Below are 27,853 nucleotides of genomic sequence, written 5' to 3'. Positions count from 1 at the left end.
TTACACCCATAGCATAGGTTTATTTTAATAGAAGATACAATCAATACAGTTTTAAATAATCTTGATTTAAAAAATAATTTAAAATAAATATTAAATATAATTAAATTAAGCACATAGGCAAAATTGTTTCCTCATACTTCAGGAAAATTCAACATGAATTTACCGTTCCCAACACAAACCTTATAAATTGCAAAAAAATCAAAATGATTATAAAAAGCCAGCGAGTGCCTAAAATCATTCAGGTTTGCAACGTTTGAACAAATCCAGATTATAAACTGTACATGGTACATACTCTCTGGAAATGTGTTTTTGGATCGAATCTGATTCTTAACTAAAGATTGCTTGTTAATCTTCAAGTGTGAAGTTTGTGGTTCGGTCAGTTGGCACCTGGATCATTTCCACCCTCTCCCAGTCATCAAAAGCAGTGGAAATATACCATCCAGGATATTTAACAGATTCAAAAGTGTTGTAAGCTGTGCCCGTCTCTTTCCTGAAGAAGAGGAGACTGTCGTACCCGTTCGGGTCACCGACTTTAATGGTGTTCAAGGGGCCACTGACCTCCTAAAAAAATAAAAAGCACTTTAAATTCCTTAATTTTATAATGTGGAAACATTTCTTGGGGAAGGTTAATGTATTTGTGGTGCACCGACCTTCAAGATCAGGATGGGGGAAGACCCATCAGACTCGGTACAAGCAATGTAGAGATTGCTGTTGGAGATCGCCAGGCACACAGGCTGGCCCTTATTTTGTGGAGCACTGGATAAGTACGTCGACATGCTGAATCGAACTGAAAGGAGCAAAAAATGTGTAGGAGGTAATGTTAAAAGGACATTTCTGAAGTCATGCAGTTACATGTGAAAGCTTGTGTTGAAGATTTACCTTTGTATTGAATGTTTCCTGCACTCAGCGTCACTGCCTTCAAATGAAGATCTTCGTTGTTCAGTTTGTTGCTCTGCACCAGGGTCTTTTTGTACTTATCACAAATGGTGCACTGCAGGGTCCGGCTGGACTTACTGTAAGTCTGTGACACATTAAGCGGCTTCACCAGACGCTCTGTGGAAATAAAAAGACAGTGAAGATCAATCAAAAGAGAGCAAATTCTTAAACGTTATGGTAGGCAAATTTCCTTTTTAAATCAATTCATATAATATGTGACTATGGACCACAAAACCATGTCCATTTTTCAAAAAATGTTTTTGGTTTATTAGGATCAGACAATATTTGGCAGAGATGCAACTATTTGAAAATCTGGAATCTGAGAGTGCCAAAAAATCGAAACACTGAGAAAATCACATTAGAAGTTGTCCAAATGAATTCTTAGCAATGCATATTACTAATCAAAAATGAAGTTTGGATATATTTACAGGTTTGTTGCTGGTGCTTCCAGCTTTAATCATCTCGATCAACTATCAAACCACCTGATGTTAGTTTAAGCTGCTTAAAAGTTTGCTAACTGTACCTTCGATCACATTCTCCAAGATGAAGTTGAGCAGCGCATCTTCACAAAACTTGCCAGAAGACATTTCTTTGATGTGCTTCAACCTTTCCACAGCAATGATGATGTTCACCACCTTCTTCATGCTGTGAGGATGAGGAGACGGTTCCAGTTTGATGTCTTCATGCATGTCGCATTGGCACATCTGGAGAAAAACAACAACAAAAAGTGATTTTTAAGAAGCCTTAATATTAATCAGACCATATCCACAAGCATATTTAACAGCCCACCAACTCACCATGCCGTGTAGATCTGGGCAGTCCGGTTCATCAAAGCCAGCACTGTCAGGGTAAGTTATGTCTTTCTTGAGTGCACTGTTTAGGAAATTAACAAAATGTTTCATTAAAGGAGTTTTAGGCAAATTATTCCAATGCAAAGCAAAGCTAATTAAAAATATAGAAGGGCATAATTTACAGATTTTATTTTAAATGCATCATCAGACAAGACCTATTTGATAATACATAAAAAAAAAAAAAAAAAAATATATATATATATATATAATTATAAAAAACAAGCGGGGTACTTACTCTGAATGCAAAATATAGTGTCCAATGCATTCCATCGTTCTAAAATAAAGCATAAAACTAGTGAGAAAACAGTGAGAAAAACTTTATCTTTAAATCTGACTTTCAAACAAGAGCCATCTGAAAAGAACATTGTACACTACATACCAGTAATTTAGTTCAGTTCCCTGTCTGGAGTTACTGAGCTGGTTAAATCGTTGTTTCTCTTGGGAGAGTCTTCAGCTGCATGTGTTTCTGACAGTGGAAGTGTGCTTTTTATACACTTCATCCTGAATTTCCCCTTTTTAAGAATCACGTAATCAGTGGAGTAAAATTTTTTACGTTTCCACATAACATTTTTATAGTTGCACGTGTTCCTTTGGAATTGTAAAGAATCTTCCCTATTTTCCTTTGTTACATGTCACGATAGAGAACTGTAAAGCTAATTATTTACATTTTCTCCTAAGAAAATTAAAGCACGAGCTTGCATGCACTAACAATGGTAAAATGATAATTTAGTTCTGAATCTAAACATTTATTCAAAAATGCATTTTAATACATAGAAAAATTCCATTGAATGTTTATGATTCTGCATTCATGAAATTAAGAGTCACTTTGAAATGTTTTGACTGTCTTAAATGATCAGATATTAGAAAAGGAAAGTATACAAATAAAAAGTTTTTTTAAAAGTTACAATTCTTTGAAAAATATTGCCATTGGCATTATATTTTATGACTAATTCTTAAAAAAAAAGCAAGGAAAAAAGCAAAGAAGCATTTGTTTTTTTATGAAAAAGTTATTAAAAGGCGTTTGTTTGAGCAAGTACCAACAAGAAAACCAAGATAAGCATGACATAATTTTAATAGTATTTTTGCACAAGGCATCCAGTAACAAAAATAGTTTTGTAAAAATTAACTGTGAAACATTTTTGTGACTTTTTCTCAGTATCTTGACTACTAAAAATGTATAAGGCTTGTTCAAATGAAAGTTATGACATTAAACAGCTTATTACAGGCTTTAATAAATATAACATTACGCAGTTTGCCTATTTTGTTTGTGTGTTCATATTTAGTGGTTTCCAACTGCTTTTGCAATACTATGTGATGCAACTTAGGTTTTCATTTGTAGGAAGAAATCATCCTAATTTTCAACAGTTTTGAATTACACATGATAAAGTTTATAAATTTACTTTTATGTAACCCATGTGACAACTAGCCCCTGTTTCCACTGGCACCAATTTGTAGCAAAATGTACACACAGCTTGTACACTCATCTTTGAGATGTACCTGTGCTTGAAAGAAATGTAAGAGAGTTTCTTACCTACAACGTTTCCTTGTTGAGTCTCAGTCCTCCATGCAGTCTTACTGTTTGTGTTGTGAGGAGCCGTAAATCTTTTCGGGTGCATACAGTAACTCACTCCAGACTGATTTGAGACATGATCTGGCTCGGCTCTGTGTTCAGTTCTCTCTTCACAGCAGTTCAGTCAGTGTACTATTTGAGTAAATGAATTACTCCGGGATATTGGTTTGTTTGAACTCAGAGGGAGTGTCAGCCACATTAAAAAAGTTAACAGCTTGAGTCATTTGTGGATTAATGCGTATTAGAGATGCGAACCGTTTAAAACGATTCAGTTCGATTTGGTGAACTCAATGATTTGTTCGCGAACCGGATATTCAGACTGCTTTGTTTTGAACTCTCTCTCACAACAGACACGGAAGAGAAGACAATGCTGAATAAAGTCGTCGTTTTTGCTATTTTTGGACCAAAATGTATTTTTGATCCTTCAAAAAATTCTAACTGACCCTCTGATGTCACATGGACTACTTTGATGATGTTTTTCTTACCTTTCTGGACATGGACAGTAGAGATCGGCCGATATGGGTCAACCATTTACATAAAAGTTTTAGAGCATTTATCAAGTAGAATTTTTCAAGTTTGTTGGAACATAAATGTAAACTTAAATATACATTTAAATAAATACAATTTTAGAATTTTTTTTTTATTAAACTGAAAAATATAAAATATTTAATATATATAAAATTAAATAACATTAGTGCTGCAAACACACTAGCAACCAGCAACATTTGTGTTTGGTGTAAATGACACATAACATCTAAAGTGCATTCTAATTTCAAACTTACATCGCAGTCTGTTCATTATTAAAATAAAGTACAGTCAACCAAACATATAAAAGGTTACACTGGTCAGTTTAAATAGACCGTAGTATACCAGTCAACTCTGCTGTTATGCACGTTTTTGCTCATGTTAAATGGATGATCTTTTCCGTCTAGTTTACATTTAAAAAATAAAAAAATATTATAGTTTAAAATTCAGATCCATTGCGAATATGGAAACATTTGGATATGTGCAGAACGAGACGTGTGTTACAAACACGCCAGGTTCCACCTCCACACAATCACGGCGCACACCCTCACCTGAGTTCTAACCATCACCACCTGATCCTCATCACCAGCCATCCACCACAGCACTATAAAAGCCACGCACATGCACCCAGTCATTGTCCGGTCACGTTCGCGACAAGATCATTCATCTGCGCTTACTATAAGGACTAACTCCTCTTTACCTTCTCTCCAAGGATATACTCCGAAGACTCCTCCTCCATCTTCTCTCTAAGGATTATTCCCGAAGACTCCTCTAAGCCTTTAACGGTGCGTGTGTGTGTTCACCTCCTTCCCGGCACGGATCCCAACACCCATCCACTCCTCACTACCTGCTCCTCTGCTTGTGTCTTTAAATAAACATCTACTTCATCTGTTACTCCTCTGTCTCCGAGTGATTCGTAACAGATGACCGGACCAGCACCGAGAGACGCAAGCATGAGCCTCACGGACCCCTTCCAGGAATTGGTTGATGCACTCTGTCGGACACTCATGTCAGCACCCGCATCACCACCACCAGCGAGCACCCCGTCATCCCTCCTTTACCTGCCGTACACGCCAGTCCCATGGCCCGGCCTGCGCCCTACTCTGGTTCGGCGGAGGAATGCAGCGGTTTCCTGCTTCAGTGTTCACTGGTCCTGGAGATGCAACCGCTCTCATATCCAACGGACCGTTCCAAGGTAGCTTTTATAATTTCCAAGTTACAAGGCAAGGCATTGCAGTTGGGAGACTCTCTCTGGACCCAGAATAACCCTGTAACCCAGTCATATTCTAGCTTCATCGAACACTTCCGGGAAGTTTTCAGCAAACCTGCCTGGGACTCCTCGATAGAAAATCTAAAATCCCTTGAAACAAGGGAAAATGTCTGCAAATGATTATGCCTTGCAGTTCAGAACTCTGGTGGCCTCCAGTGGGTGGAACAAACAGGCCCTGCTCACTACCTATCGTCAAGGACTGGAACCCAGAGTGCGGTTGCATCTCGCTGCATACGAGGATACCATCGGCCTCGAGCGATTCATCAAGCTATCCATCCTGGTTCTGGAGGATTCCACCACTGATGTCATCCTAGGGCGCCCATGGTTGGAGCAGCACAACCCGGTGATCTCCTGGAAGACCGGAGAAATCCTGAAGTGGGGCGAAGCCTGCTTTCAATCATGTATCTCCGGCTGTCCTGTTCCAGTGGAACGTCCCCCCGAACCACTACCAGTCTACTCCACATCCATTGAAAGCCCTGTCGAGAACCAGTCCATCTCCATACCCAAGTGCTACGCCCCATTCAGCGATGTCTTCTGCCCGAAGCGGGCCTCCAAGCTGCCTTCACACCGGCCATGGGACTGTGCTATAGATCTGCTGGCGGGTGAACCAGTGCCAAAGGGACGGATTTATCCCGTATCCGTTCCCGAGGAGAAGGCCATGGAGGATTACATCAGGGAGGCGCTGGCTCAAGGATACATCCGCCCATCTACCTCCCCACCTTCCAGCTTCTTCTTCGTGGCCAAGAAGGATGGAGGGTTACGGCCATGTATCAATTACAGAGCCCTTAACAAGATAACTCAGAAGTTTCATTATCCTCTTCCCCTCGTCCCAGCGGCCCTGGAACATCTCCGTGGTGCCACTGTGTTTACCAAGTTGGACCTCCGCAGCGCATATAACCTCATCCGGATACGTGAGGGGGACGAGTGGAAGACCGCCTTCATCACCCCTACTGGCCACTACGAGTATTGCGTTATGCCGTATGGACTTGTAAACGCCCCCTCCGTATTCCAGGATTTCATTCACGAGGTGCTCAGGGATTTCCTCCATCAGTTCGTCCTAGTCTATATTGATGACATCTTGATATACTCCCGGAGCCAGGCAGAAAACATCAACGCCATGTTGCGGAGGTCCTGCAATGCCTGAGGGACTACCAACTCTACCTAAAAGCAGAGAAGTGTTCATTCCATCAACCCTCAGTGCAGTTCCTTGGATATACTATCGACTGCAGTGGCATTCGGATGGACGAGGGGAAGGTAAGCGCCGTCAGGGACTGGCCCATTCCTACCACTATAAAGGAACTGCAGCAATTCCTTGGCTTCGCCAACTTCTATAGACGATTCATTCAGAATTTTAGTACTATCACCAGTCCTCTTACCAACCTCCTTCGCCAGAAGCCCAAGTCCCTGTCTGGAAGCCTTCCAGACCTTGAAGCTGGCCTTCACGACCGCCCGACTCCTCGTGCATCCAGACCCAGACTTACCATTCGTTGTGGAAGTGAATGCCTCTACCACCTCTGTCCGAACGGATCACAGATCAATGATGATCCGTTGCACCACTACAATTGAGTGTGAGGAGTCACGTGCCGATTTGGGTTGATTTGGGAGGGGTCTGAGCCATAGACAGTAAAAGAAATGGACACAGCGACCCCATTGGAACTCAATTGAGACAAGTGAAGCCCGTTTTTAGCTATTTTTAGCACTTCCGTTTCTGACGTGCAGACTCAAACGAAGCTTGATGACGTGAGCAACCTGTCTGAGAGATGTAAATCTTCTAGTAGCTGTGTGTGCAAACTCCCATCGTTAATCTTGCTGAGACGGCGAGCTTGAGCGGGGAGTTCTTTGGCGTAAATGAGCAGGAGTAAGTATTCTGATTAATTATTTTGTATAGTATTTTAAAATGTAACGGCAGTACGCCATATTAAGTCAATTGCCTGCCAGCTTCTCCTCCTGTCTGTACGGTAATGCGACAGAGAGACGAGTGGTTATGACGCAATCGTTAGCCTATTTTTACAAAAACTGTTTCTACAGGGCCATAATGTAACATAGAAGGTAATGGAGCCCTTTATACATTGTCGTGTATCTTTAGAAATAAATAATGGACAACTGGAGTCTTTAAACGCCTCAGATGTAAAGTTATTCGCTGTCAAAGTGACGCCAAAATGAATGGGAGGTCAATGGGATGCTAACGCAAGTGAAGTTCTGCTACAAGATGGCGGCACCCGGCCGACTTCAACTTCCGGTCGACTTAAGACAAGTCTGATATCAAGAGTTTACGGATCACTGAGATTTTGGTCACATTATTAACCAAGACGAAAACAGACAACATAATCTCTTAATATCCAACACTGAGGACGCTTATGTTTTTATGTAATACAGTCAATCATCTGTATGCAGTGAAATGTTCTACCGCATGATGGCGCTCGCGTCTTATTTTCTGTGTCAGGACCAGGCGGCAAGGAAGTCGACCGGAAGTTGAAGTCGGCCGCGTGCCGCCATCCTGTAGCAGAACTTCACTTGCGTTAGCATCCCTTTGACCTCTTATTCATTTGGGCGTCACTTTGACAGCTAATAACTTTACATCTGAGGCATTTAAAGACTTAATTTGTCCATTAATTTTTTCTAAAGATACACGACAATGTATAAAAGGCTCCATTACCTTCTATGTTACATTATGGCCCCGTAGAAACAGTTTTTGTAAAAATAGGCTAACGATTGCGTCATAACCACTCGACACTCTGTCGCACAGTAGAGATTTTACCGTACAGACAGGAGGAGAAGCTTGCAGGCAATTAACTTAATATGGCGTACTGGCGTTACATTTTAAAATACTATACAAAATAATTAATCAGAAAACTTACTCCTGCTCACTCACGCCAAAGAACTCCCCGCTCAAGCTCGTCGTCTCTGCAAGATTAACGATGGCAGTTTTCACGCACAGTTACTAGAAGATTTACATCTGTCAGACAGGTTGCTGACGTCATCAAGCGTAGTTTGAGTCTGCGCGTCAGAAAGGAAGTGCTAAAAACTCTAAAAATGGGCTTCAATTGTCTCAGTTGAGTTCCAATGGGGTCGCTGTGTCCATTTCTTTTACTGTCTATGGTCAGGACCAGATAAAGTACAGCAGACGGAGTTGTGACCTGATATATAAAACTAACAATTATAACAAAACGTAGTTTTTAAGTTTAGCGTAAGTTTTTACTTCTCCATGTTTCAGAGTAAAATTTCTAAGATTATTTTGTCTCGTTTAATAAATGTTCAAAACGTTTCATTGTTAAATGAAATAGAGTCCTGTGCTAATGTCATATAAAGTAGCTATTTTTGGGGTGCATAAATTCAGCTAACAAAACATTATTAAAAATAAAGTTCCAAGTTCAAGATCCATTGAAAAGTAAAATTTTACTTAAGATTATTAATAAAGTGACATCAATGCACAAAAATAAATAAATAAATAATCAATGCTTCAAGCTTAAATTAATTGCATTTAAGTGTATGAATGCAAGTAAATTATCTATTAACTGTAGAATTTATTAATTAGTGTTTATGTCAATTGCATTATTTTGTTGTCTCCACATAGTACCTTAAAATGCATAAATGCAGTTTATTTAAGCTGATAAGAGTTTGCATTTTCTTTTTGATATTTTGTTGTCACTTTATTTAATAATCTTAATAGTAATCTTGTAACAGTGGTAATCTTTTTATTATTAGCTAATCAAAGTTAATCAACTACACAACACCAAGTTACACCCATAGCATAGGTTTATTTTAATAGAAGATACAATCAATACAGTTTTAAATAATCTTGATTTAAAAATAATTTAAAATAAATATTAAATATAATTAAATTAAGCACATAGGCAAAATTGTTTCCTCATACTTCAGGAAAATTCAACATGAATTTACCATTCGCAACACAAACCTTATGAATTGCAAAAAAATAAAAATGATTATAAAAAGCCAGACAGATGCATAAAATCATTCAGGTTTGCAACGTTTGAACAAATCCAGATTATAAACTGTACATGGTACATACTCTCTGGAAATGTGTTTTTGGATCGAATCTGATTCTTAACTCAGGATTGCTTGTTAATCTTCAAGTGTGAAGTTTGTGGTTCGGTCAGTTGGCACCTGGATCATTTCCACCCTCTCCCAGTCATCAAAAGCGGTGGAAATATACCATCCAGGATATTTAACAGATTCAAAAGTGTTGTAAGCTGTGCCCGTCTCTTTCCTGAAGAAGAGGAGACTGTCGTACCCGTTCGGGTCACCGACTTTAATGGTGTTCAAGGGGCCACTGACCTCCTAAAAAATAAAAAGCGCTTAAAATCCTCATTTTATAATGTGGAAACATTTCTTGGGGAAGGTTAATGTATTTGTGGTGCACGGACCTTCAAGATCAGGATGGGGGAAGACCCATCAGACTCGGTACAAGCAATGTAGAGGTTGCTGTTGGAGATCGCCAGGCACACAGGCTGGCCCTTATTTTGTTGAGCACTGGATAAGTACGTCGACATGCTGAATCGAACTGAAAGGAGCAAAAAATGTGTAGGAGGTAATGTCAAAAGGACATTTCTGAAGTCATGCAGTTACATGTGAAAGTTTGTGTTGAAGATTTACCTTTGTATTGAATGTTTCCTGCACTCAGCGTCACTGCCTTCAAATGAAGATCTTCGTTGTTCAGTTTGTTGCTCTGCACCAGGGTCTTTTTGTACTTATCACAAATGGTGCACTGCAGGGTCCGGCTGGACTTACTGTAAGTCTGTGACACATTAAGCGGCTTCACCAGACGCTCTGTGGAAATAAAAAGACAGTGAAGATCAATCAAAAGAGAGCAAATTCTTAAACGTTATGGTAGGCAAATTTCCTTTTTAAATCAATTCATATAATATGTGACTATGGACCACAAAACCATGTCCATTTTTCAAAAAATGTTTTTGGTTTATTAGGATCAGACAATATTTGGCAGAGATGCAACTATTTGAAAATCTGGAATCTGAGAGTGCCAAAAAATCGAAACACTGAGAAAATCACATTAGAAGTTGTCCAAATGAATTCTTAGCAATGCATATTACTAATCAAAAATGAAGTTTGGATATATTTACAGGTTTGTTGCTGGTGCTTCCAGCTTTAATCATCTCGATCAACTATCAAACCACCTGATGTTAGTTTAAGCTGCTTAAAAGTTTGCTAACTGTACCTTCGATCACATTCTCCAAGATGAAGCTGAGCAGCGCATCTTCACAAAACTTGCCAGAAGACATTTCTTTGATGTGCTTCAACCTTTCCACAGCAATGATGATGTTCACCACCTTCTTCATGCTGTGAGGATGAGGAGACGGTTCCAGTTTGATGTCTTCATGCATGTCGCATTGGCACATCTGGAGAAAAACAACAACAAAAAGTGATTTTTAAGAAGCCTTAATATTAATCAGACCATATCCACAAGCATATTTAACAGCCCACCAACTCACCATGCCGTGTAGATCTGGGCAGTCCGGTTCATCAAAGCCAGCACTGTCAGGGTAAGTTATGTCTTTCTTGAGTGCACTGTTTAGGAAATTACCAAAATGTTTCATTAAAGGAGTTTTAGGCAAATTATTCCAATGCAAAGCAAAGCTAATTAAAAATATAGAAGGGCATAATTTACAGATTTTATTTTAAATGCATCATCAGACAAGACCTATTTGATAATACATAAAAAAAAAAAAAAAAAATATATATATATATATATATATATATATATATATATATAATTATAAAAAACAAGCGGGTACTTACTCTGAATGCAAAATATAGTGTCCAATGCATTCCATCGTTCTAAAATAAAGCATAAAACTAGTGAGAAAACAGTGAGAAAAACTTTATCTTTAAATCTGACTTTCAAACAAGAGCCATCTGAAAAGAACATTGTACACTACATACCAGTAATTTAGTTCAGTTCCCTGTCTGGAGTTACTGAGCTGGTTAAATCGTTGTTTCTCTTGGGAGAGTCTTCAGCTGCATGTGTTTCTGACAGTGGAAGTGTGCTTTTTATACACTTCATCCTGAATTTCCCCTTTTTAAGAATCACGTAATCAGTGGAGTAAAATTTTTTACGTTTCCACATAACATTTTTATAGTTGCACGTGTTCCTTTGGAATTGTAAAGAATCTTCCCTATTTTCCTTTGTTACATGTCACGATAGAGAACTGTAAAGCTAATTATTTACATTTTCTCCTAAGAAAATTAAAGCACGAGCTTGCATGCACTAACGATGGTAAAATGATAATTTAGTTCTGAATCTAAACATTTATTCAAAAATGCATTTTAATACATAGAAAAATTCCATTGAATGTTTATGATTCTGCATTCATGAAATTAAGAGTCACTTTGAAATGTTTTGACTGTCTTAAATGATCAGATATTAGAAAAGGAAAGTATACAAATAAAAAGTTTTTTTAAAAGTTACAATTCTTTGAAAAATATTGCCATTGGCATTATATTTTATGACTAATTCTTAAAAAAAAGCAAGGAAAAAAGCAAAGAAGCATTTGTTTTTTTATGAAAAAGTTATTAAAAGGCGTTTGTTTGAGCAAGTACCAACAAGAAAACCAAGATAAGCATGACATAATTTTAATAGTATTTTTGCACAAGGCATCCAGTAACAAAAATAGTTTTGTAAAAATTAACTGTGAAACATTTTTGTGACTTTTTCTCAGTATCTTGACTACTAAAAATGTATAAGGCTTGTTAAAGTGAAAATTATGACATTAAACAGCTTATTACAGGCTTTAATAAATATAACATTACGCAGTTTGCCTATTTTGTTTGTGTGTTCATATTTAGTGGTTTCCAACTGCTTTTGCAATACTATGTGATGCAACTTAGGTTTTCATTTGTAGGAAGAAATCATCCTAATTTTCAACAGTTTTGAATTACACATGATAAAATTTATAAATTTACTTTTATGTAACCCATGTGACAACTAGCCCCTGTTTCCACTGGCACCAATTTGTAGCAAAATGTACACACAGCTTGTACACTCATCTTTGAGATGTACCTGTGCTTGAAAGAAATGTAAGAGAGTTTCTTACCTACAACGTTTCCTTGTTGAGTCTCAGTCCTCCATGCAGTCTTACTGTTTGTGTTGTGAGGAGCCGTAAATCTTTTCGGGTGCATACAGTAACTCACTCCAGACTGATTTTAGACATGATCTGGCTCGGCTCTGTGTTCAGTTCTCTCTTCACAGCAGTTCAGTCAGTGTACTGTTTGAGTAAATGAATTACTCCGGGATATTGGTTTGTTTGAACTCAGAGGGAGTGTCAGCCACATTAAAAAAGTTAACAGCTTAAGTCATTTGTGGATTAATGCGTATTAGAGATGCGAACCGTTTAAAACAATTCAGTTCGATTTGGTGAACTCAATGATTTGTTCGCGAACCGGATATTCAGACTGCTTTGTTTTGAACTCTCTCTCACAACAGACACGGAAGAGAAGACAATGCTGAATAAAGTCGTCGTTTTTGCTATTTTACCAAAATGTATTTTTGATCCTTCAAAAAATTCTAACTGACCCTCTGATGTCACATGGACTACTCTGATGATGTTTTTCTTACCTTTCTGGACATGGACAGTAGAGATCGGCCGATATGGGTCAACCATTTACATAAAAGTTTTAGAGCATTTATCAAGTAGAATTTTTCAAGTTTGTTGGAACATTATAGTTTAAAATTCAGATCCATTGCGAATATGGAAACATTTGGATATGTGCAGAACGAGACGTGTGTTACAAACACGCCAGGTTCCACCTCCACACAATCACGGCGCACACTTCCTTCCCGGCACGGATCCCAACACCCATCCACTCCTCACTATCTGCTCCTCTGCTTGTGTCTTTAAATAAACATCTACTTCATCTGTTACTCCTCTGTCTCCGAGTGATCCGTAACAGATGACCGGACCAGCACCGAGAGATGCAAGCATGAGCCTCACGGACCCCTTCCAGGAATTGGTTGATGCACTCCGTCGGACACTCATGTCAGCACCCGCATCGCCACCACCAGCGAGCACTTCCGCTAACCCCGTCATCCCTCCTTTACCTGCCGTACACGCCAGCGCCCTACTCTGGTTCGGCGGAGGAATGCAACCCAGAGTGCGGTTGCATCTCGCTGCATACGAGGATACCATCGGCCTTGAGTGATTCATCAAGCTATCCATCCGCTTCGCCACTCGTATGCAGTCGTGCTTAGAAGAGCACCAGGGCCAGGCTCATTCCTCCACACTGCTCTGCCGACCAGAGAACGTCAGCTCCCCAGAACCAGCCAACGAACCCATGCTCGTGGACTCTTACTGCCTCACTATTGCGGAGTGTCAAAGACGGCTGGCCCAGAATCTTTGTCTGTACTGTGCAACTTCGGGGCATACCATAGCTGGATGCCCCGTTCGTCCTCCTCGTCCCATGGTGAGTGCCATCCTTCCCTCACGATATCAAATGAAACCACTCACCACTGTTGTGACACTTACTGCGGCTGATGTATCTCTTCCAGTTTCCGCCCTCCTCGATTCTGGGTCAGCCGGCAACTTCATCTCCGGCGCCCTCTGCCGTCAGCTCAGGCTCCTAACCACGGCCACGCTGGCTGCTTACCAAATCCACACAATCACCGGCAGGCCACTAAGCAAGAAATATGTACGCCACTGCGTGGGCCCTATCTCCCTTCAAACAGGACTTCTTTCCAAGCTGCCTTCACACCGGCCATGGGACTGTGCTATAGATCTGCTGCCAGGTGAACCAGTGCCAAAGGGACGGATTTATCCCGTATCCGTTCCCGAAGAGAAGGCCATGGAGGATTACATCAGGGAGGCGCTGGCTCTAGGATACATTCCGCCCATATACCTCCCCACCTTCCTGCTTCTTCTTTGTGGCCAAGAAGGATGGAGGGTTACGGCCATGTATCAATTACAGAGCCCTTAACAAGATAACTCAGAAGTTTCATTATCCTCTTCCCCTCGTCCCAGCGGCCCTGGAACATCTCCGTGGTGCCACTGTGTTTACCAAGTTGGACCTCCGCAGCGCATATAACCTCATCCGGATACATGAGGGGGACGAGTGGAAGACCGCCTTCATCACCCCTACTGGCCACTACGAGTATTGCGTTATGCAGTATGGACTTGTAAACGCCCCCTCCGTATTCCAGGATTTCATTCACGAGGTGTTCCGGGATTTCGGGAAATCGGGAAATCAGTTCGTCCTAGTCTATATTGATGACATCTTGATATACTCCCGGAGCCAGTCAGAACATCAACGCCATGTTGCGGAGGTCCTGCAATGCCTGAGGGACTACCAACTCTACCTAAAAGCAGAGAAGTGTTCATTCCATCAACCCTCAGTGCAGTTCCTTGGATATACTATCGACCGCAGTGGCATTCGGATGGACGAGGGGAAGGTAAGCGCCGTCAGGGACTGGCCCATTCCTACCACTATAAAGGAACTGCAGCAATTCCTTGGCTTCGCCAACTTCTATAGACGATTCATTCAGAATTTTAGTACTATCACCAGTCCTCTTACCAACCTCCTTCGCCAGAAGCCCAAGTCCATGTCTGGAAGCCTTCCAGACCTTGAAGCTGGCCTTCACGACCGCCCCACTCCTCGTGCATCCAGACCCAGACTTACCATTCGTTGTGGAAGTGAATGCCTCTACCACCTCTGTCCGAACGGATCACAGATCAATGATGATCCGTTGCTCCACTACAATTGAGTGTGAGGAGTCACGTGCCGATTTGGGTTGATTTGGGAGGGGTCTGAGCCATAGACAGTAAAAGAAATGGACACAGCGACCCCATTGGAACTCAATTGAGACAAGTGAAGCCCGTTTTTAGCTATTTTTAGCACTTCTGTTTCTGACGTGCAGACTCAAACGAAGCTTGATGACGTCAGCAACCTGTCTGAGAGATGTAAATCTTCTAGTAGCTGTGCGTGCAAACTGCCATCGTTAATCTTGCTGAGACAGCGATCTTGAGCGGGGAGTTCTTTGGCATAAATGAGCAGGAGTAAGTATTATGATTAATTATTTTGTATAGTATTTTAAAATGTAACGCCAGTACGCTATATTAAGTTAATTGCCTGCGAGCTTCTCCTCCTGTCTGTACGGTAATGCGACAGAGAGTCGAGTGGTTATGACGCAATCGTTAGCCTATTTTTACAAAAACTGTTTCTACAGGGCCATAATGTAACATAGAAGGTAATGGAGCCCTTTATACATTGTCGTGTATCTTTAGAAATAAATAATGGACAACTGGAGTCTTTAAACGCCTCAGATGTAAAGTTATTCGCTGTCAAAGTGACACCAAAATGAATGGGAGGTCAATGGGATGCTAACGCAAGTGAAGTTCTGCTACAAGATGGCGGCACCCGGCCGACTTCAACTTCCGGTCGACTTCCTTCCCGCCTGGTCTGAGCCGATCGGCCATATTTGCAGGATACGCTATCGGTTGCCAGGGGCAATGCTTTAGAACTTCACAGAGGTGCGACTAAACATTTCAGATATCTTTAATTTTTGCGCATTTATTTTGTCGGCGAAACAAATCGAGACGGATCTACGAATACGAGAAAGAAAAGGAAGAAAGTAAAGCAATGCAAAAACATAAGGCGAAAGAAAGGGGACCTTATAGGAACAAACTCACACCAAGCGCAAAACAGCGGTGTTTGGAGAAGCTCTCAGACATCCAAATATCCACCCACACGTGCTCCCTGCAGCGGCACAGAGACCTGGACCATTTACCTCTGTGCATACATATATACACTGGGAATTATATTGTTTACGATGTAAGTCACCTTGCATTCACGCTGTTAATGGCTTTAATCTAACCAGGACATTTACATCTTACAATCACACATTTAACTAGCCTAGCCAACCCAGAACTGTCCACTTTGCAGCCCTCAACACAAAAACCTGGTACAGTATGTGTCATTGGGCTAAAATCAAATTATAACTATACATACACAGCTTTAGTCTTTAGTCTACATCAAAACATGTAGGAAACGTTCTTATACATTGAACATCTCGTTACAATCTAGTGTTTACGAAACAGTCGCAGTTAATTACTTTGTCATTTTGGTCAAGAAGTACATTCTAAATGCAATGTAATTACAATACACTAAAACGCATGTGAATAAACTTACTTTGGCCAGTACAACACTGTTTTCATCACCTGCTGTAGATGGACCCAGTCACAGCAGAAAGCCTCGTAACTTTCCAAAGACTTGTGGCTTTTAAACTCCTGCATTGTGTAGTAACTTAAACCAAAAATAATATAATTCCCAATGTCCATATGTGTGCATGGAGGTAAATAGTCCAGGTCTCTGTGCTGCTGCAGGGAGCTCATATGGGTATATTTTGGATGCTTGAGAGCTTCTCCAAATACCACTTTTTTGCGCTTGGTGTAACCTAAAAAAAACTGTATTCCATTGTTCATATGTTTTCCATATGTATCGTGAGAGGTACTGGAGCAGTTTTTAACGCAGAAGTAACTTCCAGGCATGGTGAAACAGTGCAGAATTGCGAGAATCTCCTCTACTACCAAGTTAACAACACATGTAAACAATCCTGTTTTGCCGCCGGTATCCTGCTAACATGGCGGAGACTGTGATATCGAGGGAGGGGCTTTGTGCTATGACGACAACTCCTCATTCTCAATACTGTCATTTGAAAACATTGCAGTTGCGTTTTAAAATACAACAACGAGCACCACGAAACCATTTAAAGATGCGCATTCAGCGGTCTCCTTGACGGGAAACAGTCAACAAAGTAAATAATCTCCAACGTATGGCGTGATCTTCATTTTATCTAATGATCATAACCACATCTATTTATTTTACAGTCCTGCTACTAGCATTTTATTCAGACTAAACCCCCTTTATTTAATTCAGGTGAGAAAGCTTTTTTTCCAAGTGGCTTTTGCACATAATAATACCGCTGCAGGCGCATTTTGCAGCATTAAGGTTATTAATTGATTGTTAATTTAAATGACGATCAAATTGTCGAATATTGCCATCCCTAAATACAAATGAGTTGGATGGAAAACTGGTTATTGTTTGCATCAAACCATTCTTCTGAAAAAATGTGATTCATGGTTCTGGGCAGCTCCAGCACAGCTGTCTCTCCGAGCATGTTGCTGTCTGTGAGCGGGGAGGAGTAACGGAGCCCTCAATTAAGCTGCAGTGTTTGTAAGAGCTGACAACTTCTCCACCCCATTTACAGAGTGAGATTCTCTGACTACCTTTATCTCCTAAGGACTGTTGTTGAATCTTCCAAAAGTTTTAGCTTGGGATGCTTCACATGCGGTAGCTGCACTTTCCACCGCACCAATAACACGGGGCTGCTCGCCGACGTGCCTGACTTTAAATCGGCGCTACTAAACACGGATATCGGGCGATGCCGATATATTAATAAATAGGGGTGTAACGATACGCGTATTCGTATTGAACCGTTCGGTACGACGCTTTCGGTTCGGTACGCGGTACGCATTATGTATACCGAACGGTTCGTTGGAGTAATTAATTATATTTGAAAAAAAAAAAAAAAAGAGAGAGAGAGAAATATAATGATATGCGTTCAACAAGGTAGCCCAATAACCCAAACAACGTAACAGGCAACGCCCCTGACACTCCCGAAGAAGAAAAAAACACCATCTTATATGTTTATGTTAGGCTACTCAGCAGGCGCTCGCTCACTCAGTACACGCTGAAGGCTCGTTGCAAAATAGCCAATGCGTTTAACAGACTAGAAATGAGAAGATCCTCCAATAACCAACAGGTCTGGTGTTTGGGTGCACTTTGGATTCCCTTTAAGCTATAATGGTGATGGCAAGAGAGTGGTGGATAAAAAAACAACGGTATGTCGCATCTGCAACATGACAGGGTACACCAGCGGGAATAATAAAAAAAAAAAAAAATCTGGGATATATGCGTCAGTACTATCTGGGAAAAGACGAAAAAAAGGAGAAACATGCACGCAGCAAACTATCCCTGCAGCATTTAGAAACTATAGCTTACAGGGAATCCAACCCAAACACCAGACCTGTTGGTTATTTTAGGATCTTATATTTCTGGTCTGTTAAAGGCATTCGACATTTTGCAACGAGCCTTCAGCGCGTGCTGAGTGAGCGAGCGCCTTAGGGGCCGTTCACATATCGTGCCTAAAAACGCATGGAAAACGCTAAGCGCGTCTTTCTCCTCCTTTCCAAAGCGCTTGGGCAGAAGCGCTCATGAGGCGTCTGTCTTTGCTAAGCAACAATGACGTGCTCTCTCCATGAGACGCGGAAATTTCAGCGAAGGATAAATGGATTTGCAGCTCTAAAAATCGCTTGCAGTAGCTCTGCTACTAAATTTATTTCAAAATTGCAATCCATATACAACTATGATCAGCTGATCCTTCATCTTGGCTGAGCTCTCAACGTTGTTACGGGAAAGGATGAAGCTGATTGGTTAGTTCTTGTCACATGACCCGCGGTGCGCTTGCGGCATTCTGAAAAGTTGAGATGTTTTTACATTTTGCTGTATCTAAAACGTATCGAACCGAACCGAACCGAACCGTGACATCAGTGTATCGTATCGAACCGAACCGTGAATTTTGTGAACCGTTACACCCCTATTAATAAATGACAAATATCGGTCCGATATATCGGCTGAGCGATATATCGGTCGACCTCTAATGGACAGTATACCGTACACACAGCTTCAATGGAGGGACTGAGAGCTCTCGGATTAAATCTAAAATATCTTAAACTGTGTTCTGAAGATAAACGGAGGTCTTACGGGTTTGAAACAACATGAGGGTAAGTTATTAATTACATAAATTTGCTATTTGGGTGAACTAACCCTTTAAGCCTACACGTGACTTGCCAAAATATATAATGAAATAAGTTGACATTTGATGTGCTCTATTTGAAAGACAAGTCTGATATCAAGAGTTTACGGATCACTGAGATTTTGGTCACATTATGAACCAAGACGAAAACAGACAACATAAACTCTTAATATCCAACACTGAGGACGCTTATGTTTTTATGTAATACAGTCAATCATCTGTATGCAGTGAAATGTTCTGCTGCATGATGGCGCTCGCGTCTTATTTTCTGTGTCAGGACCAGGCGGCAAGGAAGTCGACCGGAAGTTGAAGTCGGCCGCATGCCGCCATCTTGTAGCAGAACTTCACTTGCGTTAGCATCCCTTTGAGCTCTTATTCATTTGGGCGTCACTTTGACAGCGAATAACTTTACATCTGAGGCATTTAAAGACTTAATTTGTCCATTAATTATTTTTTAAGATACACGACAATGTATAAAGGGCTCCATTACCTTCTATGTTACATTATGGCCCCGTAGAAACAGTTTTTGTAAAAATAGGCTAACGATTGCGTCATAACCACTCGACTCTCTGTCGCACAGTAGAGATTTTACCATACAGACAGGAGGAGAAGCTTGCAGGCAATTAACTTAATATGGCGTACTGGCGTTACATTTTAAAATACTATACAAAATAATTAATCAGAATACTTACTCCTGCTCACTCACGACAAAGAACTCCCCGCTCAAGCTCGCCGTCTCTGCAAGATTAACGATGGCAGTTTTCACGCACAGCAACTAGAAGATTTACATCTGTCAGACAGGTTGCTGACGTCATCAAGCGTAGTTTGAGTCTGCGCGTCAGAAACGGAAGTGCTAAAAAACGCTAAAAATGGGCTTCACTTGTCTCAATTGAGTTCCAATGGGGTCGCTGTGTCCATTTCTTTTACTGTCTATGGTCAGGACCAGAAAAAGTACAGCAGACGGAGTTGTGACCTGATATATAAAACTAACAATTATAACAAAACATAGTTTTTAAGTTTAGCGTAAGTTTTTACTTCTCCATGTCTCAGAGTAAAATTTCTAAGATTATTTTGTCTCATTTAATAAATGTTCAAAATTTCTCATTGTTAAATGAAATAGAGTTCTGTGCTAATGTCATATAAAGTAGCTATTTTTGGGGTGCATAAATTCAGCTTACAAAACATTATTAAAAATAAAGTTCCAAGTTCAAGATCCATTGAAAAGTAACATTTTACTTAAGATTATTAATAAAGTGACATCAATGCACAAAAATAAATAAATAAATAATCAATGCTTCAAGCATAAATTAATTTGCATTTATGTGTATGAATGCAAGTAAATTATCTATTAACTGTAGAATTTATTAATTAGTGTTTCTGTCAATTGCATTATTTTGGTGTCTCCTTAAAATGCATAAATGCAGTTTATTTAAGCCGATAAGAGTTTGCATTTTCTTTTTGATATTCTGTTGTCACTTTATTTAATAATCTTAATAGTAATCTTGTAACAATAATAATCTTTGTATTATTAGCTAATCAAAGTTAATCAACTACACAACACCAAGTTACACCCATAGCATAGGTTTATTTTAATAGAAGATACAATCAATACAGTTTTAAATAATCTTGATTTAAAAATAATTTAAAATAAATATTAAATATAATTAAATTAAGCACATAGGCAAAATTGTTTCCTCATACTTCAGGAAAATTCAACATGAATTTACCGTTCCCAACACAAACCTTATGAATTGCAAAAAAATAAAAATGATTATAAAAAGCCAGACAGATGCATAAAATCATTCAGGTTTGCAACGTTTGAACAAATCCAGATTATAAACTGTACATGGTACATACTCTCTGGAAATGTGTTTTTGGATCGAATCTGATTCTTAACTCAGGATTGCTTGTTAATCTTCAAGTGTGAAGTTTGTGGTTCGGTCAGTTGGCACCTGGATCATTTCCACCCTCTCCCAGTCATCAAAAGCGGTGGAAATATACCATCCAGGATATTTAACAGATTCAAAAGTATTGTAAGCTGTGCCCGTCTCTTTCCTGAAGAAGAGGAGACTGTCGTACCCGTTCGGGTCACCGACTTTAATGGTGTTCAGGGGGCCACTGACCTCCTAAAAAAATAAAAAGCGCTTAAAATCCTCATTTTATAATGTGGAAACATTTCTTGGGGAAGGTTAATGTATTTGTGGTGCACGGACCTTCAAGATCAGGATGGGGGAAGACCCATCAGACTCGGTACAAGCAATGTAGAGGTTGCTGTTGGAGATCGCCAGGCACACAGGCTGGCCCTTATTTTGTTGAGCACTGGATAAGTACGTCGACATGCTGAATCGAACTGAAAGGAGCAAAAAATGTGTAGGGGGTAATGTTAAAAGGACATTTCTGAAGTCATGCATTTACATGTGAAAGCTTGTGTTGAAGATTTACCTTTGTATTGAATGTTTCCTGCACTCAGCGTCACTGCCTTCAAATGAAGATCTTCGTTGTTCAGTTTGTTGCTCTGCACCAGGGTCTTTTTGTACTTATCACAAATGGTGCACTGCAGGGTCCGGCTGGACTTACTGTAAGTCTGTGACACATTAAGCGGCTTCACTAGACGCTCTGTGGAAATAAAAAGACAGTGAAGATCAATCAAAAGAGAGCAAATTCTTAAACGTTATTGTAGTCAGATTTCCTTTTTAAATCAATTAATTTAAAATTTAATTTAATTTAAAACTTAAGTGTCAATTTTTTTTTTGAAATTGAGAATTATACATCATCTGAAAGCTGAATAAATAAGCTTTTTATTAGGATCAGACAATATTTGGCAGAGATGCAACTATTTGAAAATCTGGAATCTGAGAATGCAAAAAAATCCAAACACTGAGAAAATCACATTAGAAGTTGTCCAAATGAATTCTTAGCAATGCATATTACTAATCAAAAATGAAGTTTGGATATATTTACAGGTTTGTTGCTAGTGCTTCCAACTTAATCATCTCGATCAACTATCAAACCACCTGATGTTAGTTTAAGCTGCTTAAAAGTTTGCTAACTGTACCTTCGATCACATTCTCCAAGATGAAGTTGAGCAGCGCATCTTCACAAAACTTGCCAGAAGACATTTCTTTGATGTGCTTCAACCTTTCCACAGCAATGATGATGTTCACCACCTTCTTCATGCTGTGAGGATGAGGAGACGGTTCCAGTTTGATGTCTTCATGCATGTCGCATTGGCACATCTGGAGAAAAACAACAACAAAAAGTGATTTTTAAGAAGCCTTAATATTAATCAGACCATATCCACAAGCATATTTAACAGCCCACCAACTCACCATGCCGTGTAGATCTGGGCAGTCCGGTTCATCAAAGCCAGCACTGTCAGGGTAAGTTATGTCTTTCTTGAGTGCACTGTTTAGGAAATTACCAAAATGTTTCATTAAAGGAGTTTTAGGCAAATTATTCCAATGCAAAGCAAAGCTAATTAAAAATATAGAAGGGCATAATTTACAGATTTTATTTTAAATTCATCATCAGACAAGAGCTATTTGATAATACATTAATAAAAAAAAAAAAAAAAAAAAAATATATATATATATATATATATATAGTTATAAAAAACAAGCGGGTACTTACTCTGAATGCAAAATATAGTGTCCAATGCATTCCATCGTTCTAAAATAAAGCATAAAACTAGTGAGAAAACAGTGAGAAAAACTTTATCTTTAAATCTGACTTTCAAACAAGAGCCATCTGAAAAGAACATTGTACGTTACATACCAGTAATTTAGTTCAGTTCCCTGTCTGGAGTTACTGAGCTGGTTAAATCGTTGTTTCTCTTGGGAGAGTCTTCAGCTGCATGTGTTTCTGACAGTGGAAGTGTGCTTTTTATACACTTCAGCCTCAATTTCCCCTTTTTAAGAATCACGTAATCAACTCCATCAGAGTAAAATTTTTTACGTTTCCACATAACATTTTTATAGTTGCACGTGTTCCTTTGGAATTGTAAAGAATCTTTAGAAAGAATTCCTTTGTTACATGTCACGATAGAGAACTGTAAAGCTAATTATTTACATTTTATCTTAAGAAAATTAAAGCACGAGCTTGCATGCACTAATGATGGTAAAATTATAATTTAATCCGAATCTAAACATTTATTCCATTGAATATTTATGATTCTGCATTCATGAAATTAAGAGTCACTTTGAAATGTTTTGACTGTCTTAAATGATCAGATATTAAAAAGGAAAGTATACAGATACAAAGTTTCTTTAAAAGTTCAAGTTCATTGAAAAATATTGCCATTGGTATTATATTTTATGACTAATTCTTAAAAAAAAAAGCAGAGAAGCATTTGTTTTTTATGATAAAGCTATTAAAAGGCGTTAGTTTGAGGAAGTACCAACAAGAAAACCAAGATAAGCATGACATAATTTTTGTATTTTTGGTAAGTATTTTTGCACAAGGCATCCAGTAACAAAAATGGTTTTGTAAAAATTAACTGTGAAACATTTTTGTGACTTTTTCCTCAGTATCTTGACTACTAAAAATGTATAAGGCTTGTTCAAATTAAAATTATGACATTAAACAGCTTATTACAGGCTTCAATAAATTTTATTATTTTGTTTGTGTGTTCATATTTTGTGGTTTCCAACTGCTTTTCAATACTATGTGATGCAATTTAAGTTTTCGTTTGTAGGAAGAAATCATCCTAATTTTCAACAGTTTTGAACTACACATGATAAAATTCATGAAACTGAAAACATTAAATTTACTTTTATGTAACCCATGTGAGAACTAGCCCCTGTCTCCACTGGCACCAATTTGTAGCAAAATGTACACACAGCTTGTACACTCATCTTTGAGATGTACCTGTGCTTGAAAGAAATGTAAGAGAGTTTCTTACCTACAACGTTTTCTTGTTGAGTCTCAGTCCTCCATGCAGTCTTACTGTTTGTGTTGTGAGGAGCCGTAAATCTTTTCGGGTGCATACAGTAACTCACTCCAGACTGATTTGAGACATGATCCCTGAAACAGCAGTGACTCGTTCAAGCCCCACTGCAAGGACCAGATAACAGCCCATAATATTACATTCAGGGGTCAGAGAGGTCAACAGCAGGGGCTGCAAAAAGTGTCCACATGAGATCGAGAAAGAAGATGGTTATTTAAGTCATTACTGTGTTTGTGATATTCTTATTCAGTGGGGTGCAAAATTATGTTTCAGTTTGAATACATTGTAAAATTATACCATTTGCGTAACAATTCAAGTGAAACAATTCACTCACTCACTCACTTAATGAATGTCACAAATTTCTGACTTTAAATGTCCCAAAAAAATTGAAAACAGTCTTTGTTTACAATTTTGTTCTGCTCGCAATCTGCATGAATCCAAAAACTGAACTGAACAGAGTGCTGAAATTTATGTAATTGGGACATTTGTTCATTTTAATTTTTTTTAAGCTAAAGAATGTTGCTAAGTGGTTGAAATGGGTACTGCAGTCCAAATTTTAATTACATTTTCAATGAAAACAAGATCTTTCCAATTTACCCTCACAAAGGGTTTAGATTACCCTGATCAAATTTGGAATTAATCTGATTTAATCTCGAAGAGGAGAACATAGCTTGATTGGCACGTCGTTGAAATATTGAAGATGGTGCTATTGAGCCATTTTGCCACACACATTTCAGAAACCCAATTCAGGTGTGAATTTTTCACTTCTGGTGCGTGTGCAAAACTTCACGAGTTTAACAAGCATGGTTAGGCCCTCAAAAATGCAATTAATTCGGTAGAAGAAGATGAAATAGAAACTAGGAAATTCCAATAGGGTCCTCGCACCACCAGTGAGAGTTGTTTCTCATGCGGGTTGCCAGATTGAGGAAACACAGCAGTAACAAGCAAAGTTTACAATGTAAGGTGATTTATCCACATTTTAATATGTCTCTGGTCATAGAAGTTTTCAGATGGCAAGGCTTTTAAAGTTGGTGGCTGGGAAATGGGAAGTCTTGGCCTAGTGGTTAGAGAGCTTGACGCCTAACCCTAAGGTTGTGGGTTCTTATCTCAGGCCAGCAATACTACGACTTAGGTGCCCTTGAGCAAGGCATCGAACCCCCAACTGCTCCTCGGGCACCGCAGCATAAATGGCTGCCCACTGCTCCGGTTGTGTGTTCACGGTGTGTGCTTGTGTTCACTGCTGTGTGTGTGCTTTGGATGTGTTAAATGCAGATCATGAATTCTGAGTATGGGTCACCATACATGGCTGAATGTCACTTCACTTTCATTTTAGTACCCTGTGCTTTTTTTTTGCCAGCTGACAACCTGGGGTGCCATAGTACTATTGAACTTACCAGTGTGTGGAATCACACGGACCAAGTAAAAAAACAGAAAGAAAAATTTGTATGTGAACTTAGTACGTTTCATAAATATCTGCAAACATTTTATGCTATTTCTATGCTTTAGATTAGAGCATTCAAATATATAACATACAGTAACTATACAATGAGATTTTGTCAAGTCACAAAAATACAAAACACCTTTTTCGTTTTTTAAGCACTGCCTAAAAAAAAACAAAAAAAACAAATAACTATAAATAAATACATAAATAACACCACTGGCTCTGCACCCTTTACCTAAATTCATTACTTCAGACTAAAGTGCCCTCTAGAAGCTTCTGACGTCAAACATAAAAAGTTCTGGATTAATTAATTTCACTATTTCCGTCTATGGAAGAATGTCCACAATTGGGTCATTCTGAAAATAAATTCTTCCACAAAGAGGGTTTTTAGGAGTTTTGTCTAGTTAGGCAATCCCTATTCACCCATTTAAACAAATATTGGGAGAATTTCTGCATTTATGAAACTTCCTCATTTAGCTTCTGCAAAATGCTGATATAAAATGTTAAACTCCGCTGCACTGACACTTTTTGTCAGGAGAACACAAAAAAAACTGCTCATATGCAGATTTACCATTTTAAGACAATATTATTGTATTCTCATGAGGTTTCTGATAGGTCAAACATACACGATCAGTCAGGATTTAAAGTTTACTGGAAATTGTGACACAAAACAATCCAAACCCTTACTCTTACTATCTTATCCTGCAATCCTGTGACTCAGTCTTTCTAGGTGTGTTCTATAAGGATGTGTGTAAATGTTGTTGCATCATTAGGGATACTATCTTAAATTACAGGTGCATCTCAATAAATAAGAATTTTGTGGAAAAGTTCATTTATTTTAGTAATTCAACTCAAATTGTGAAACTTGTGAATTAAAGAAATTAAATGCACAAAGACTTAAGTAGTTTAAGTCTTTGGTTCTTTTAATTGTGATGATTTGGCTCAGATTTAACAAACAAACAAAAAAACTAAACACTAATTCATTATCTCAACAAATTTGAATATGGTCACATGTCAATCAGCTAATCAACTCAAAACACCTGCAAAGGTTTCCTGATCTTTCAAAATGGTCTCTCAGTTTGGTTCACTAGGTTACACAATCATGGGGAAGACTGTTGATTTGACAGTTGTCCAGAAGACAATCATTGACACCCTTCACAGGGAGGGTAAGCCACAAACATTCACTGGCAAAGAGGCTGGCTGTTCACAGAGTGCTGTATCCAAGCATGTTAACAGAAAGTTGAGTTGAAGGAAAAAGTGTGGAAGAAAAAGATGCACAACCAACTGAGAGAACCAGAGCATTGTGAGGATTGTCAAGCAAAATTGATTGCTTCAATCGATTCGAGACTGGGGTCAAAACATCAAGAGAAGTGTCACCACACATAGACGTGTCGAGGAATTTGTCTACAGTTGTCGTATTCTTCTTGTTAAGCCACTCCTGAACCACAGACAACATCAGAGGCGTCTTACCTGGGCTAAGGAGAAAAAGAAGTGGTCTTTTGCACATTGGTCCAATGTCCTCTTTTCAGATGAGAGCAAGTTTTGTATTTTATTTGGAAACCAAGGTCCTAGAGTCTAGAGGAAGGGTGGAGAAGCTCATAGGCCAAGTTGCTTGAAGTCCAGTGTTAAGTTTCCACAGTCTGTGATGATTTGGGGTGCAATGTCATCTGCTGGTATTGGTCCATTGGGTTTAAAACAAAACAAAAAAAAAACCCGGAAAAAAACAAATTCAATGCACTGTGAATTGGTGGGTTTTTGTTAAATGTGACCCAAAATCATTACAATTAAAAGAACCAAAGACTACTTCAGTCTGTGTGCGTTGAATTTATTCATTACACGAGTTTCATAATTTGAGGTGAATTACTGAAACGAGTAATAGTGCTGAAAATTCAGCTTTGATTCAGGAATAAATTCACCTACATTTGAAAATATATTAAAATAAGAAACCTTTTAAACTGTAATAATATTTCATAATATTACTGATTTTAGCGTATTTTTGATGATATAAATGAAGCCTTGGTGGACATTTGAATGGTACTGTATGCATGTAGCCTTCACACAGAAGCATGATGTACCCTTGTATGTACTTCCACTTCCAAATATGGTCTTCAGTGTTTTTGTGACATGACGTGACTAATAAAAGGAAATTGGTCATAAGTTTATAAAAAGAAAATACCAAAACTATACTCATATGTAAATAATGAGTATTTAATGAGTATATAGATAAGCTATAATACATCCCTAAAGTAGACAACGTTAAAAATGAAAGATTTTAGAAATCTAAGAAAAAATTCAAACAGTCAAATAATCCTGTTGTTTTCATATTATTTCTTTTAATAATTTAATATATATTATGTTTTTGGCTGAATCTGCCTCAAGTACAAGATATTATACTAAGGGGCTGTTGAATGCTTGAATCTGATTGGCTGATGAACATTGCAGGGGTTTCTAACCCTGTTCCTGGAGACCTACCTT

The 27,853-nt window shown here is 38.9% G+C and overlaps 1 protein-coding gene across 17 annotated transcripts; it reads right to left on the bottom strand.

Moving 5' to 3' along the window:
• On the bottom strand, positions 1-22,901 carry LOC127966795 (interleukin-1 beta-like). 17 transcript variants are annotated; one of them, XM_052568065.1, is made up of 8 exons: positions 11,072-11,151; positions 10,928-10,966; positions 10,797-10,829; positions 10,621-10,696; positions 1,460-1,640; positions 880-1,053; positions 651-787; positions 1-561 (listed from the first exon to the last, which is right to left on the bottom strand). In XM_052568065.1, the coding sequence occupies exons 4-8, from the start codon at positions 10,621-10,623 to the stop codon at positions 346-348; spliced, it is 711 nt and encodes a 236-aa protein (XP_052424025.1). In that variant the 5' UTR covers positions 10,624-10,696; positions 10,797-10,829; positions 10,928-10,966; positions 11,072-11,151; the 3' UTR covers positions 1-345. The 17 variants fall into 17 exon arrangements, with proteins under 17 accessions (XP_052424025.1, XP_052424019.1, XP_052424018.1 ...); XM_052568064.1 differs by lacking the exons at positions 1-561; positions 651-787; positions 880-1,053; positions 1,460-1,640; positions 11,072-11,151 and adding exons at positions 9,091-9,451; positions 9,538-9,674; positions 9,767-9,940; positions 10,347-10,527; positions 22,767-22,826; XM_052568063.1 differs by lacking the exons at positions 1-561; positions 651-787; positions 880-1,053; positions 1,460-1,640 and adding exons at positions 9,091-9,451; positions 9,538-9,674; positions 9,767-9,940; positions 10,347-10,527 and having other exon boundaries at positions 11,072-11,145.
• Between the last annotated feature and the right edge of the window lie 4,952 nt (positions 22,902-27,853).

This window comes from Carassius gibelio, chromosome B10, assembly GCF_023724105.1.
Source record: "Carassius gibelio isolate Cgi1373 ecotype wild population from Czech Republic chromosome B10, carGib1.2-hapl.c, whole genome shotgun sequence".
NCBI classification, from domain to species: Eukaryota; Metazoa; Chordata; class Actinopteri; order Cypriniformes; family Cyprinidae; genus Carassius; species Carassius gibelio.
Note: the sequence above shows the minus strand (reverse complement) of the source record. Positions and strands in the feature narration are given on the sequence as shown.

Bases quoted from the DNA above. Each gene is read 5' to 3' on its own strand.
- LOC127966795 (XM_052568048.1), bottom strand. From the start codon at position 22,675: ATGCTTTATTTTAGAACGATGGAATGCATTGGACACTATATTTTGCAT. The intron at 21,343-21,434 runs GTAAATCTTCAA...TGCTCCTTTCAG, and splicing joins AGGAAACATTCAATACAAAG to TTCGATTCAGCATGTCGACG. The intron at 21,119-21,205 runs GTCCGTGCACCA...TTATTTTTTTAG, and splicing joins CCCCCATCCTGATCTTGAAG to GAGGTCAGTGGCCCCCTGAA.